The sequence below is a fragment of the Ammospiza nelsoni genome, chromosome 11, assembly GCF_027579445.1.
Source record: "Ammospiza nelsoni isolate bAmmNel1 chromosome 11, bAmmNel1.pri, whole genome shotgun sequence".
Classification (NCBI taxonomy): Eukaryota; Metazoa; Chordata; class Aves; order Passeriformes; family Passerellidae; genus Ammospiza; species Ammospiza nelsoni.
The window spans coordinates 19,127,617-19,141,390 of NC_080643.1; the positions used below are offsets into that span (position 1 = coordinate 19,127,617).

At 48.5% G+C, this 13,774-nt stretch overlaps 1 protein-coding gene across 1 annotated transcript; it reads left to right on the forward strand.

Annotated features, from left to right (window-relative positions):
- Window positions 1–2,742: 2,742 nt before the first annotated feature.
- Window positions 2,743–13,505, forward strand: TSEN2 (tRNA splicing endonuclease subunit 2). Its single transcript, XM_059480210.1, has 12 exons — window positions 2,743–2,780; window positions 4,547–4,736; window positions 5,442–5,523; window positions 6,487–6,523; window positions 8,785–9,268; window positions 9,365–9,442; window positions 9,863–9,913; window positions 10,541–10,679; window positions 11,653–11,689; window positions 12,310–12,421; window positions 12,817–12,906; window positions 13,321–13,505. The coding sequence occupies exons 2-12, from the start codon at window positions 4,563–4,565 to the stop codon at window positions 13,378–13,380; spliced, it is 1,344 nt and encodes a 447-aa protein (XP_059336193.1). The 5' UTR covers window positions 2,743–2,780; window positions 4,547–4,562; the 3' UTR covers window positions 13,381–13,505.
- Window positions 13,506–13,774: the final 269 nt, after the last annotated feature.

Sequence of the window (13,774 nt, forward strand, 5' to 3'; positions counted from 1 at the left end):
ACCTACATTATCCAAATCATTTATCATCAATTGTGATGGTGTTTACAGGGGTCTTAGGATGAGGGAAGAGACGAGGATCTGACTCCATGTTTCAGAAGGCTGATTTATTGTTTTATGATATATATTACATTAAAGCTATACTAAAAGAATAGAAGAAAGGTTTCATCAGAAGGCTGGCTAAGAATAGAAGAAAAAGGAATAATAACAAAGGTTTGTGGCTCATCTCTCTGTCTGAGCCAGCTGGGCTGTGACTGGCCATTAATTACAAACATCTAAGATGGGTTAATTAAAGATCTACCTGTTGCATTTCACAGCAGCAGATAATCATTGTTTACATTTTGTTCCTGAGGCCTCTCAGATTCTCAGGAGGAAAAATCCTAAGGAAATTATTTTCCATAAAAGATGTCTGCAACAATCAATACACTTTCAATTAACCTTCCTCTATATTTCCTAGTGTCAAAAACAACAACCAACCATCATCATCACTCCATAACCACCCCAAAACAAACATAGAATTAACCCCAGAACTAACCCCCCCCAAAAAAAAACAAACAAAAATACAAACAATGATCATAAATCATCAACCAATCACACACCAAATTTTACATTTTTGTAGCTTATAAAAAGCAAGACACTGAAGATGTCAAGGTGGATGCCACACACACCCAAGGACAACAGACTTAGTCCTAACCTCACTGTTAGTTTTTGCTAGGTATATACATGCAAGTATCCATGCTCCAGTGCAGACACCCTGGACACCTTAATTTCTGTACAATTTCTAGACTGGGTGATTTCAGCCTTGTGCTGTTGTGTTGAGACACAGATTCTTTCATTGTGGCTCCTGACAGCAGGGTGACATTCCTGATTCCCTGGTGACCCCGAGGGCTGCAGCTCAGAGCCTGTCACTGGGCGCTGCCTCATCATCAGCAGCAGCAGGGACACTGCTGAGAGTGTCTGCACAATTATTGATACAGAAATTGATAGATAAAAGAAACGAGGTGTGACTCATGCAAAGCTTGTCCTTCAGACAGCGAGTTCTGGCTGCAGCTTGATCTGGGCTTATCAGGGACGGGAGCAGATAATGGGTGAAGAAACAGGAGTGTGAGTGAGTTAATTGAAGGGCTGGCTGTGGGTTCTGTCCAAGGCTGCAGGTTGATAAGGAAATGTGAGTGGCCTGTAGCTCCTCGTGTTTTGTCTGCCTCTCCCTGCAGGGAATGTCTCATAGTAAATGTGTCTGCACAAAGAGAAAATCCAGATATAGCTAGCAGAGATAAACTTGCTTTCATTCAAGTGAGACTTGGTTTGACCAATTTAGGAGGAATTTTGAATCAGAGTGACATCTTTGAAGTTGGGTCACTTTCATTTTGTTGCCTGGAATATTTTAATTTGGGTATTTCAATGGCAGAGCTCTGAGAATGAACCTGAAGTTGCCAGAGCATCTCTGTACTTTGGTGACAAGAACACATCAGGCCCCTCTGAGGTTTGGCTTCAACACTTTTTATGCAAATCAACATCAAAAAGTCCTGAGCTGGTGTATCGAGCACACCTCTGCAGGCGATAACTGCGAGAACACAATCTGAGTGTTCCCGTGTTTCGTGCAATAACTCCTGTCTGGCCTTGTACTCACTATTGCCTGCCCTTTGGCTCACCATAAAAAACCAGGAACGAGATAAAATACCTCCTAAAAGTATGTATTATTGCAGTTCTTCATCCCTGATCTCTGCTGGGAATCAGAATTCTCTGCTGAGAGTCTGCAGCCAAACTGTCTCGCTCCTCTTTGGTGACAGTGGCAGCACCTCGCAGGTGCCTCAAACAGGAGCAGGTGAAGGTGTGACCGTGGGTTGGACAAGGTGTAGAAAAAGAGACACCAGGTCCTAAATAAGGAAAATGCTTTGTATTTAATTCAGGCGCTTTTATTTTATAGCTGCACAAGCCCGTCGGGCCGAGCTGGCTCTGAGCTGCGGGATCAGCCTCAGCCGGCGGGACAGCAGTGCCACCGAGCCACGGGCTGTGTCCCGGGGCCAAATGAGCAGAATATTGTCCCAATCCCTCTCTAATTAATCATCTCCGTGTGTGCCTCCTGCCTCTGCTCACGGAGCTCATCGCTCACTCCAAAAGCTTCTCTCACTTTGGTCACACTAGAGCCGCCAATGTGATTTGTCCCCGGGAGGGACATCAGCACATCCCGGGAGGGACAGCCCCGCAGCCCGGCGGGACAGCCCGGCAGCAGAGCCGGGAGCACATTCCCGGTCCTTCCCTGCCGGGAGCATCCCTGGCTCGGGGCCGGCAGCCGGGGCCGGACAGCGCGGCCTCACCTCTGCCGGGGCGGGACACCCGAGCGGGACGGGCCCGCCCCGCGGGGATGGAGCGGGACCGGAACCGGCCCTGGACCGGGGATGGAGCGGGACCGGGGTGAACCAGGACCGGAACACCCCGGCAGGGACCGGATCTCCCTCTGGGCTAGGACGAAGCGGGACCGAACCCCCAGGCGAAAATGGAGCGGGACCGGGGATGGAGCGGGGCGGGACCGTGGGGGGAACGGAGCGGAACCGATGGGCGGGGATGGAGCGCAACTGGGGACGGAGCGGGACGGGGGATAGACCGTGACCAGGGATGGAGCGGAACCGATGGGCAGGGACGGAGCGGGACCGGTACCCGGAGCGGAGCGGAGCGGGGCGGGACCCACGGGCGGGACCGGGGCGGGCTCGGGGCGGGGCCGTTCGTGCGCGGGCTCAGTGCGCAGGCGCGGTGGCGGCGCGGCGGTGACGGTGACAGTGACGGTGCGTGGCGCGCGCGGGCGGCGGGAACGGCCCGGCTCTGTCTGCCCGAACCCACCGGGACCGGACACTGCCCCTCGAACCCACCGGGACACCCCGGGACCAGACACTGCCCCCGAACCCCACCGGGACACCCCGGGACCAGACACTGCCCCTCAAACCCACCGGGACACCCCGGGACCGGACACTGCCCCTCAAGCCCACCGGGACACCCCGGGACCGGACACTGCCCCTCAAACCCACCGGGACACCTCGGGACCGGACACTGCCCCTGAGCCCCACCGGGACACCCCGGGACCAGACACTGCCCCTCAAACCCACCGGGACACCCCGGGAGCCGACACTGCCCCCGAACCCCACCGGGACACCCCGGGAGCGGACACTGCCCCCGAACCCCACCGGGACACCCCGGGAGCGGACACTGCCCCCGAACCCCACCGGGACACCCCGGGAGCGGACACTGCCCCTGAGCCCCACCGGGACACCCCGGGAGCGGACACTGCCCCTCAAACCCACCGGGACACCCCGGGACCAGACACTGCCCCCGAACCCCACCGGGACACCCCGGGACCGGACACTGCCCCTCAAGCCCACCGGGACACCCCGGGACCGGACACTGCCCCTCAAACCCACCGGGACACCCCGGGACCGGACACTGCCCCTGAGCCCCACCGGGACACCCCGGGACCAGACACTGCCCCTCAAACCCACCGGGACACCCCGGGAGCCGACACTGCCCCCGAACCCCACCGGGACACCCCGGGAGCGGACACTGCCCCTCAAACCCACCGGGACACCCCGGGAGCGGACACTGCCCCCGAACCCCACCGGGACACCCCGGGAGCGGACACTGCCCCTCAAGCCCACCGGGACACCCCGGGAGCGGACACTGCCCCCAAACCCACCGGGACACCCCGGGCCGAGTGCGAGTCTTGCAGCAGGGCCCGGCTATCCCGGGGGGATTCCGGGGCAGCCGTGAGGGATCCCGGCGGAGCCCTGAGGGATCCCGGGGCAGCCCTGAGGGGATCCGGGCAGAGCCCTGAGGGGATTCGGGACAACCCTGAGGGACTCGCGGGACAGCCCTGAGGGGATCCGGCACAGCCCTGAGGGGATCCGGCACAGCCCTGAGGGGATCCGGGCAGAGCCCTGAGGGGATCCGGGGCAGCCCTGAGGGACTCGCGGGACAGCCCTGAGGGGATCCGGGCAGAGCCCTGAGGGGATCCGGGGCAGCCCTGAATGATCCCAGGGCAGCCTTCAGGGGATCCCGGGGCAGCCCTGAGGGGATCCCGGCGGAGCCTTGAGGGATCCGGGGCAGCCCTGAGGGGATCCGGGGCAGCCCTGAATGATCCCAGGACAGCCCTGAGGGGATCCAGGGCAGCCCTGAGGGGATCCGGGGCAGCCCTCAGGGATCCAGGGGCAGCCCTGAGGGGATCCGGGGCAGCCCTGAGGGTATCTCGGGGCAGCCCTCAGGGATCCAGGGGCAGCCCTGAGGGGATCCGGGGCAAACTTGAGGGGATGTATTTTACTCCTTTATTTCTGGAGTTTCCTTCATGAGCTCTGTGCAGGGGATGCGCCAGAGGCAGATCAGAGATCTCCAGCGCATCCCTGCCTGCGTTTGTTTGGTGTAAGAGTTGAAGAATTAAACCTGTGTTACCCTGCAGCACCCACTGAGAATGTGCTGCTGTGCTGTAGGAGGGATCTTGCTGAAGTACGAAAAAAATGGGCGAACCTTAATTCCCGGGTGTTAAATCTTTTCTTTGCACTTTTAGGAGGATAAAGTAAGACATGGCAGAAGCAGTTTTTCACCCCCCAAAAAGGAAAAGAAGAGTTTTCGAGTCCTACAAGGCTCCCTTTCCTGTGGATGTGGGGGGGAAGGATTTCAGACTCTGCCAGGCTGAGATCATTAACAACAATGTGATTGTGAGGAACCCCGAGGATATTGAACAGCTCTACAACAAGGTGCTGCACCCTGTTTGCACAATATTTGTAGTGTTTTAAATGCAGGTAAAACACAACCCTGGTTCAAATCTGCTGCCTTTATCTTTCCTGCCCCTTCAGCCACTCGTGATTCTCCATATTTCCCTTCTCTCCTGAAATCACTGCAAGAAAAATTCTTTCTGTATCAAATGTGAAAAGTTTCTTATCCAAGGAAATAAATGTTGGAATGAAGTGACACTGTGAGCTAAGAAACAGCTGCAAATCCTTCATGTTTATGTCTGCTTTCAACATTTCATGCAACTTTTCAAAGCATTTTCTTGTTTTTAAAGCTTTATTAATGTTTTATAAGTGCTTGTATAATTATTTTAATTTCAGAGTGATTTATTCCTGTGTGAAACAAGCTGTGTTCAGGTTTTTGTGTCTGAGTACCACTCTAATGCTTTGCTGTCTCCTTGGTTTCAGGTGTTGTTTTCAAACATTTCCTGGGAGGTTTTAGATATTTAGAGTTCAGGGAAAAGACCCAACACTCTCCAGGCTAAATGGGATTTAACCACTTGGTTAAATCAGGTTTAATAGTGAACCAGCAGCTAAACAAGCTTCAGGCAGGGCTGACATGCTGCAGGAGTTGAGCTGTTTGTTCAGCTGGTGTCACCATTGCACAATTTATAAGCGGGAAGAAGTTGATGTGTGTACCATGAGGTGATTCGGGGTTTTCTGTCCTTGCAGGGCTATTTTGGCAAAGGGATCCTCTCCAGGAGCCGCCCAGTGTTCAGCATTTCAGATCCTCAGCTGGTGGCCAAGTGGAGAGGTAAGTGGGGGCTGCTTGTAGCCCAGCACTGCTCTGGGAGCTCTCCACACCTATTGAAGGCATATTTTTATAAATTACACACAGAATAATCTGCTGGATGGATCAGGCGAAGGAGATCTGTCTCTCCCCATCTCTCATGCCTAGGAAAAATCCAAGAGTTGGAATCCATGTGGATAATTCCTTAGTGCATTCACCCAAACCTTCACTGAACTGTTGCTTGGGAAGATTGAAGTGAAGGGATCATCCTGGGGCTTTTTTCCCCCCTTATTTTCCTTGGGTTTGATCTGCAGCTTTTGGTGTCCCTGAAACGATGAGGGAAGGGTTGGTGAAGGTTTCAGTCACACCCAGTCTGCTCTTGGCTGTTTATGGAAAAACTGATTTTGTACTCACCTCTGCCATGACAGTGAAGTCCCAGAGGCCATCACTGGATTTTATTCTGTCCCTCCATAATTATCTGGAGAAAAAAGTGTATTTAATTCTCCTCTGTGCAGGCTGTGACATTTGTACCGTTCTGTCACTATAGTACACAAAAAACACAAGCACACACCGCTGTTCTCAAGGTGAAGGAAAAGAGAAGTTTATTTTCTGACTCCAACATTTATAATTTTCCAGGAGTGACAGTGGATTGGAGGGTGACAGTGCCACCTCTCCAATGACACTGGTCAAACCAACAGCCCATCAACTTTCTCCTCCTCCATAAAGAAATGCAAAACAATGAGTTATTTACAGAAAGTGTGTGAGAAAGTTCGTTACAAGAATATCAACACCAGAAAGATAAAAAATCTTAAAAAACCAAAACAACACTTTCCTGGTTCTGCTGTATCCCTGCTTGAAAAGTGGCACCAAAATGGCTTGGAGGGCTGCAAATGGGGACAATTCCCTGGTGCAGATCACCCAGTGACCAAAATCACACAAAACCATCCTTATATTGATGAAACAATGTATGCTTTTTTCTTTACACAGGTGTTAACACAAACATGCCCATTATTACATCCCAAAAGTAAGTGAATTTGCTTTTTTCTTGGTGTTTTCAGGAAACAGATTGTTCTGGTTTACATTTCTGGGTTTCAGGTTGTTTGCTGTATGAATTAAGGCAGTGACTTGCTTCCATTTCTTTTCTCATTATTTCATTTATAAATTACTTTAGAATTTATAAATGAAATAATGAGAAAAGGGCAGGGGGTGATCCTCAGGGTGGTTTTTCATGCAGGCTTGTAGGTGTTGATTGCTGGAGAGAAGCCAAGGCTCAGTGCATCCACAGAATGGGCAATTAATTAATAATGATTATAAGCATAATAAACATTCTTCAGGTGAGGAGCAGGAAAAGAAATTTCTGGTGCAGGCTATTTAAAATATCTCTTCCATTTCCATATTGGGTTTTTATGGTGTAGCAGAAGCAGCTCTTGAACTTTTACAGTACTTTGATATTTTACAATACTTTGATATTTTACCTTTTTTTAAGTCTCAGTTAACCTTGGTAGTTTGTACACTTAGCAGAACTTAGTGTTGGACTACTTTTTTTTTTTTTTTTCTGCTTAAATAGTGTATAAAATATTAAGTGCAGGTGAGTTACTCAGTTGGTTTTAATCTTATGATAACTAAAAACTTCACTTAAATTTTAAAATTTTGCTCTCGATTTTAGGTAAGAAAAACAGTAACCATATTATTGCTAATGCTGCTACAGCTACTGCTGCTTGCAGATGCTGAGCATCAATAAGAGTGGGATTTTATTGGTGCACAAAATGCTCTGCAAGTGCAAATTAAATGGTAATTAAATAATAGGACAGAGAGGAATGTCCTTTATATACCAAAGAGCAGAGCCCTGAATTACCCAGCTTTATCAGGAGCCTGCACTTGTGTTTGTGTTGGCACATGGAATTTGCATTTAATGCCCTTGTCACCTGGGCTGAAATTGCTGCCTGAGGATTTTGTTCAGGGAAATAAAAAATGCTGTGCAAGATTTTCACCTTCACAGAGTGAAGAGTCCTGTTTCGACTGACTTCATGTTATTAAAATAACATTAAATGTTAGTAATAATTAATTAATGTTATTTTCCAAGAGAAAAGGCACTAAAAACTCTGTCATGATTGAAAACTATTAGAAGTAGTAGCTGAAAGTTGTAAATATCTCAGTGATGGGATTGTTGTTATCTCTCAGGGATATAACTGAGGGGTTGGTTCCTACTGGAGAATTTTCCACTGGGGTTCCTGCAGTGCCATTGCAGTTTCCAGGGCAGTTAGAGAAGAATTTTGCAGCTCCTGCTCTCAATCCTTGTGTAAAAGCTGAAGTGGGAGTGCTCTTGTTCCATGTTTCAATCCTGAAATTCCAATTCCAAATTTGTGGGGAATTCAGCCTTAAGGCTTTCATAGGAGATGGGATTTTCTCCCTGGTGAAGCTGCTGCTCCTTGAACCTGCCCAGCACTTGGTGCTCATGAGGCTCCCAAAAGCACTGGAGCCCCAGGGGATGGATCCCATTTGTGCCCACAGCTGCTGGGGGTGTTTGTGCTCTGTGCTGAGCCTCCTGGCTGTGCAGTGTTAATTAAAGGCTCAATCCCTGCAGTTTCCCATTTCTGTGCTCAGGTTGAGGGGTTCAGCTCCAAAGGGTGATTCCTACTGGAGAATGGTGTTCCTGCAGTGCCATTGCTGCTTCCAGGGCAGTTACAGCAGGGTTTGCAGCTCCTGCTCTCAGTCCTTGGCTGTGTAAAAGCTGAAGTGTTCGTGAGGCTCCCAAAACACTGGAGCCCCACTGTATTACCGCACCTGAGTGGGCACAGCTGGTGAGAGAGAGACGGTGAATCTTGTTTCTTGAATCAGAAGGCTGGATTTATTAATATATGATATAATACATTATAGTTATACTAATAGAATATAGAGAGAGGTTTTGCAGAGCAGCTAGGCTAAGCTAGGAATAGATAGAAAAAAATCTACAACAAAGTTGTGTTCAAGGACTCAGTCCCCTAGCTTGCACTGGTGATTGGCTCTTAATTATAAACATAGGAAATGAGCCAATCAAGGTGTCCCTGTTGCATTCCCCAGCAGCTGATAATAATTGTTTACCTTCTCTTCGGGGGCCTCTGGCCTCCCGAAGGCGCAGAAATCTGAAAGAAAGGATTTCTGTGGAGAAATGTCTGCGACACCACTGCACTGACCCCATTTGTGCCCACAGCTGCTGGGGGTGTCTGTGCTCTGTGCTGAGCCTCCTGGCTGTGCAGTGTTAATTACAGCCTCAATCCCTGCAGTTCCCCATTTCTGTGTTCCCAGGTACCAGCGGCGCGTGCAGTGGGCTCAGAGTGTGCTGCGGGAGCAGGGCCTGGACAGCTGCTCCATCAGCAGGATCCTGGAGAGTTACACCAAACCCCTGGGGCTGCCCCTCTGCACAGGGGATGGGGATGGACAGGCTGGGCACAGCTGCACCACAGGGAGCACAGGAAATGCAGAACTGGGCAGGAAATGTGGCAGGGAAGGAGCCCAAAGGCCTGAGGGTCACAAGCAGCACTCCCAGGAGGGAGGAGATCCTGGCAGTGCCTCCAGGGACCAGGAACAGGAGCACCCCAGGGACATGGCTGAGGGGTCCTGCCACAGGGACCCTGCTGTGCCCTGGGGCTGTGAGGGGAAGCAGAGCCCTGAGCAGAGGGCTTGGGAGGAGATGGACTCAAGGGAATGTGCTCCAGAATATGTGCTGGTGCAAGAGGAGGAAGAAGGCAGCTCCTGTCCTGAAGATGACTCCACTCATGCACAAGAGAATGTAAGAAAAATTATCTAATCTTTTAGACAAAGCTACTTTCAGAATTCAGTCTTTTTTCCAGTTCAACATATTAATAATAGCCAATTTTTCTTGTAGCTTGTCAAGAAGGAAGTATTAGTATGCAGAAAAAACCCATTTAGGATTTTTGAGTACTTACAACTCAGCTTGGAAGAGGTATGTGTCAAGCACAGTGCAAGTGAGTTTGCTTTTCATCTGAAAAAGTAAACCTTAATCTATGTCACACTGTCATTTAAAATATGTTCCTAAAATACAGAGTCCTGTGTCTCCTAAGGACCTGGATTGTCTTAGCCATTACACTTAGCTTTAATATGCTGTGATAATTACATGAGATGGTTAAAAAACAGAGTCCAATCCTGTTTGCTTTAGGTGAGTAATGCCACTGACACAGAGACCTGTGACAGGACTGGAATACAACATTTGTATGAATCCTCTTTCAATTCTGCTGCTTCTCATTATATTTAATGACATTGTAGGAAATTAATGAATGAAGCCTTTGTTCTTTCAATGTTTTGTGTATAAACTACAGGAGGGGAATGTAGCCATCACTTAAACTGCCTCTGTTTGTTTTTTCAGGCTTTTTTCTTGGTCTATGCCCTGGGATGTTTAAGTGTTTATTATGGTGAGGTAAGAGATTGGATTCATTTGGGATTACTGGGGATGCTTTTCTCTGGATGTGGTTTGGTCTGAATCTTCCCCTGTGTGGCAGTGATTTGTGCTGGTAATTCTGGAGGAGGAAATACCAAACACAGGGATTGGGAAGATTTTCTTACAACTAATGGTATTTCTGTTTAGGAAATACAGCTCTGAAATCTTTAAGTTTACCAAGACAGATATAATTAAGCACTGTGTGTCTGCAGAGAAAGGATTTTTGTTGTAACTTGGAAATACAGGAGAAATAATATGGTAAATAATCACACCTGAGATGGCAAAATTCCTTGGAGTTTTAGATATTAATTCTATCAAACTATTATTACATAATAATTCAAACCTGTGCTTTTAGTTGAAGATTTATCAGCCTTTCCTTTAACAGGGGTGTTATGGGAATGATTGTGAACTGCCTAAAAGAGCCACTAAGTGGAGCAGCAGGTTCCTGCCTTGAATGCAAGGGTTCTGTTTCACTGCCTGCAGTTCCTGCTCCGTGGCTGTGCCATGTGGTATCTGGTGCTGTGGAATTTGGTATTTGTCATGCATCTGTGCAGCAGGGCATGGCTGGTTTCTCTCAGTGCAGTGACCTTGCTGTGTGCTTTGCAGGAGCCCCTGAGCATCGTGAAGCTGTGGGAAGTGTTCAGTGAGGTGAAGCCCGATTTCAAAACCACCTACATGGCCTACCACTACTTCAGGGGCAAGGGCTGGGTGCCCAAGGTGGGGCTGAAGTATGGCACGGACCTCTGTGAGTACCTCCCCAAAAATGGGGTCATTTCCTGGCCACCCCTCCTCCAGGCAAGTGGGAATTCCAGAGAGGAGCTGCAGGACTGCATGGAGCAGCCTTTGCTGCTTGCATTGGCAGAGGACATATGGGTTAGCAGTGAAGTTGGGATGTGAGTGGAAAGGAACATCCTATATCCAGGAGGTGAAGAGACAGCTTGGAAGGCCTGGTTTGCTTCATGAGGTTCAGAATTCCTTCAGGATTGCACTGAAATTCCCTTCCCAACTTTCTCTGTGCTCTCCTAAACACATCTGCTCAGTGTTAACATAACAGGTTTGAGCCCAGATCCCAATCCACACTGAAGTTCATGCACCCCATTCATCCCAGTTAAGAGCAGCTGGACTTGTGCTGAACTCACTGCCAGGATTGTCTCTTTGTGTGGGGTTTGGGGGAGCTAGAGAATGGATTTGGCATTTTTGCATTATTGTTTGAGGGTTTGATATTCCAGAAGTAATTAGTGGTGTCCTTGCTGAGGAACCCAAGAGCTCCACTTGGCTCATGTCAACACAAGCAGTGCAGCAATTACAGAGCATGCATTGAAGTCAGGTGTTTCTGGATGTGTGCAGCCCAGCAGGTGTTTTAGTGCTGCTGAAGTGGTGACACAGCTTGGGGGATGCTGAGCAAGTCCTTTAGGTCAGGGTGCAGCTCTGGCTGAATTCATCATCCCTGCCAGAAAATCCCATCCTAAACTCTCTCCTACAACTGCCAGTTCCTCTGGTTCTTCTGCCTTGCCCTTGGCCTGCCCTGCCCTGAGTCACTCTGCTGCTCCTCCCTCTCTCCACTTGCTGGGACAACCTAACTCTGAGCAGAATTCACAAGAGTTGAGGTTTTTTTCTCATGTAATTACAATTTACAGAACATTTGACAATAGTGATGGGCCCTGGTGTTAAACCCATTTTAACTCTGATGTGACTGAGGTGTTTCTCTTTCCTTTCAGTGCTGTATCGGAAAGGGCCCCCGTTCTACCACGCCAGGTTTGACACTCCTGTTTCTGCCTCATTTCCTTCAGTCAAATTGCACTCACTCCAGTTTAGCATCTTCACTGGTTCAGCACATACTCATCACTCAAAACACATTGTGTTCACACTGGGAATGTGAAAATCCTTTCAGCAGAGGAGCTAAATGACACCATTTCTTTGAATGTAAATAACAGGCATTCAAAATCACAAGCTGCAGTTGTGACTTAGTTATGATTTAGTACTCATATGATGATAGACTCAGGAAAATAATTGGATTTCATAATACTGACTTAGAAAAATACATGGTCTGGGTAATTTGGGAGAACTTTTAAGGGATGATAATTGTCTTTATTTGTTGGCTAGTCAGGTTGAACTCCTAGGTAATAAATTGGTTATAAATGTCAGCTTGGCATTAACAAAGAGAATGCTACAAACATCAGAAGGGTGGGAGGGAAGGCACCATTGGGCACATGCACAACTTCAGTATTTCTCCTCTTTTCCTTATAGAAAGACTCAATCCCACAGCTTGCAAACTGGCAGATTGTTTAATGCCAGTTTTTAGCCCCTGGTCCTTGAGTTGTCCTCAGAAAATGCCAGTTTCCTTTCTGTGACCTGTCCTGCCTGCTGTTTTGCAGTTACTCTGTCATTGCTGAGTTGGTGGATGATAATTTTGAAGGTTCCCTTCGCAGACCCCTCAGCTGGATGTCCCTCTCTGGGCTGAACAGAACAAATGCAAATGCTTCCAAGGTACAAGCTCTGGGGTAGAACCAGCTTTGGCATGGTAAAGTTTGGCTCCAGAGGGCAGGGATTTAACTGAGGCTGGGAGGAGAATCCTCCTGCTGAACAATATGTTGAGCTGCCTGTGGGAGAGAAGTTTCCTTTGTCAATACCAGGTGAATCCTGGAAGAATTGTTGTTAAATAATAATTATGAAAGTTCTGCCATTTGTAGGAATGTTAGAAGTTGTGTGAGGAACAGCAAGACCTGAGGGACCCTTGTTTCCTGACTGCCACTTCTGTTTATAAAGCCCTTTCCATCTCCCAGGATTTTCCTTTTGAGACTGGGATTTCCCTGACATTGTCAGTGTGAGCTCCATGGTGCCTCCATAATCCACTGAAATTCTGTGTTTGCTCCTGCCCACAGGAGCTCATGCTGTGCTACTTGATCAGACCTTCTGACATGACAGCAGAGGAGATGGCAACCCCAGAGTGCATGAAGAGAATCAAGGTTCAGGTGAGTGCTTCCTGCCTTTCCACAGCTCCCTGGGAGAGCTGTGCCTTCTTCTTTGCCTTGATTTGAGTTTTGCACATAAAATCAAATTCCTTCCTGCCCCAAGTCATGCAAAGTGCTTTGCAGGATCTCTGTAAGCTTAACCTCTCCTGTGTGAATGGGAATGTTGCTGGTACAGTGCATGTAAACATTTAGGGATTCCTAAAACCCTGTGGAGATGGCAGGGCTGAGCTAAGATCAGAAATAAAAGGGGAAAGTGTGAGAGTTCAGCTCTCTTCAGGAACAAACAGAGTCATCTACTGAAACACCCCAGTGGCCACAAAATACACATAATCAGTTTTACAGACCTGTCCCCATCTCTCTCTGATTTGCTGCAGCTTTTGGGGTTTTCCTTCCTCATTGCTGGGTTTGTTTCAGGAGCTGATCGTGTCCCGTTGGGTCTCCTCCCGTGAGCGCAGCGAGCCCGATGAATTTTAACTGACTGCACAAGAAAACCTTTTTAAAATCCACTTTTTGTTGGTTTTCACCTAATCTTGTGATGAACTGTTGGCCCAGAGCATTTTCTACCAACATAAAATGGTGTGTATAAATGCTGTTTAAAATGAGATGTATCATGTTTACTGAAAAATGTGAGTGAACAGATGAAAAGCTGTGTCCCAACTCAAAATATAAAATATAAAAAGGTGCATGTTTGAGTGGTGGTTACACTGCAGTCATTAGGCACAGTATTTCTGATATTATGGCAGCACAAACCTGACTTCAGTCTTGGGGAATTCAGATTTGGATTTGGGACCCTGGAACTTACTTCTACAATCACAGCTCAGAATTGAGGAACTCTTCCCAGAATTTAAATTTATTCTGGGGCCTGGGC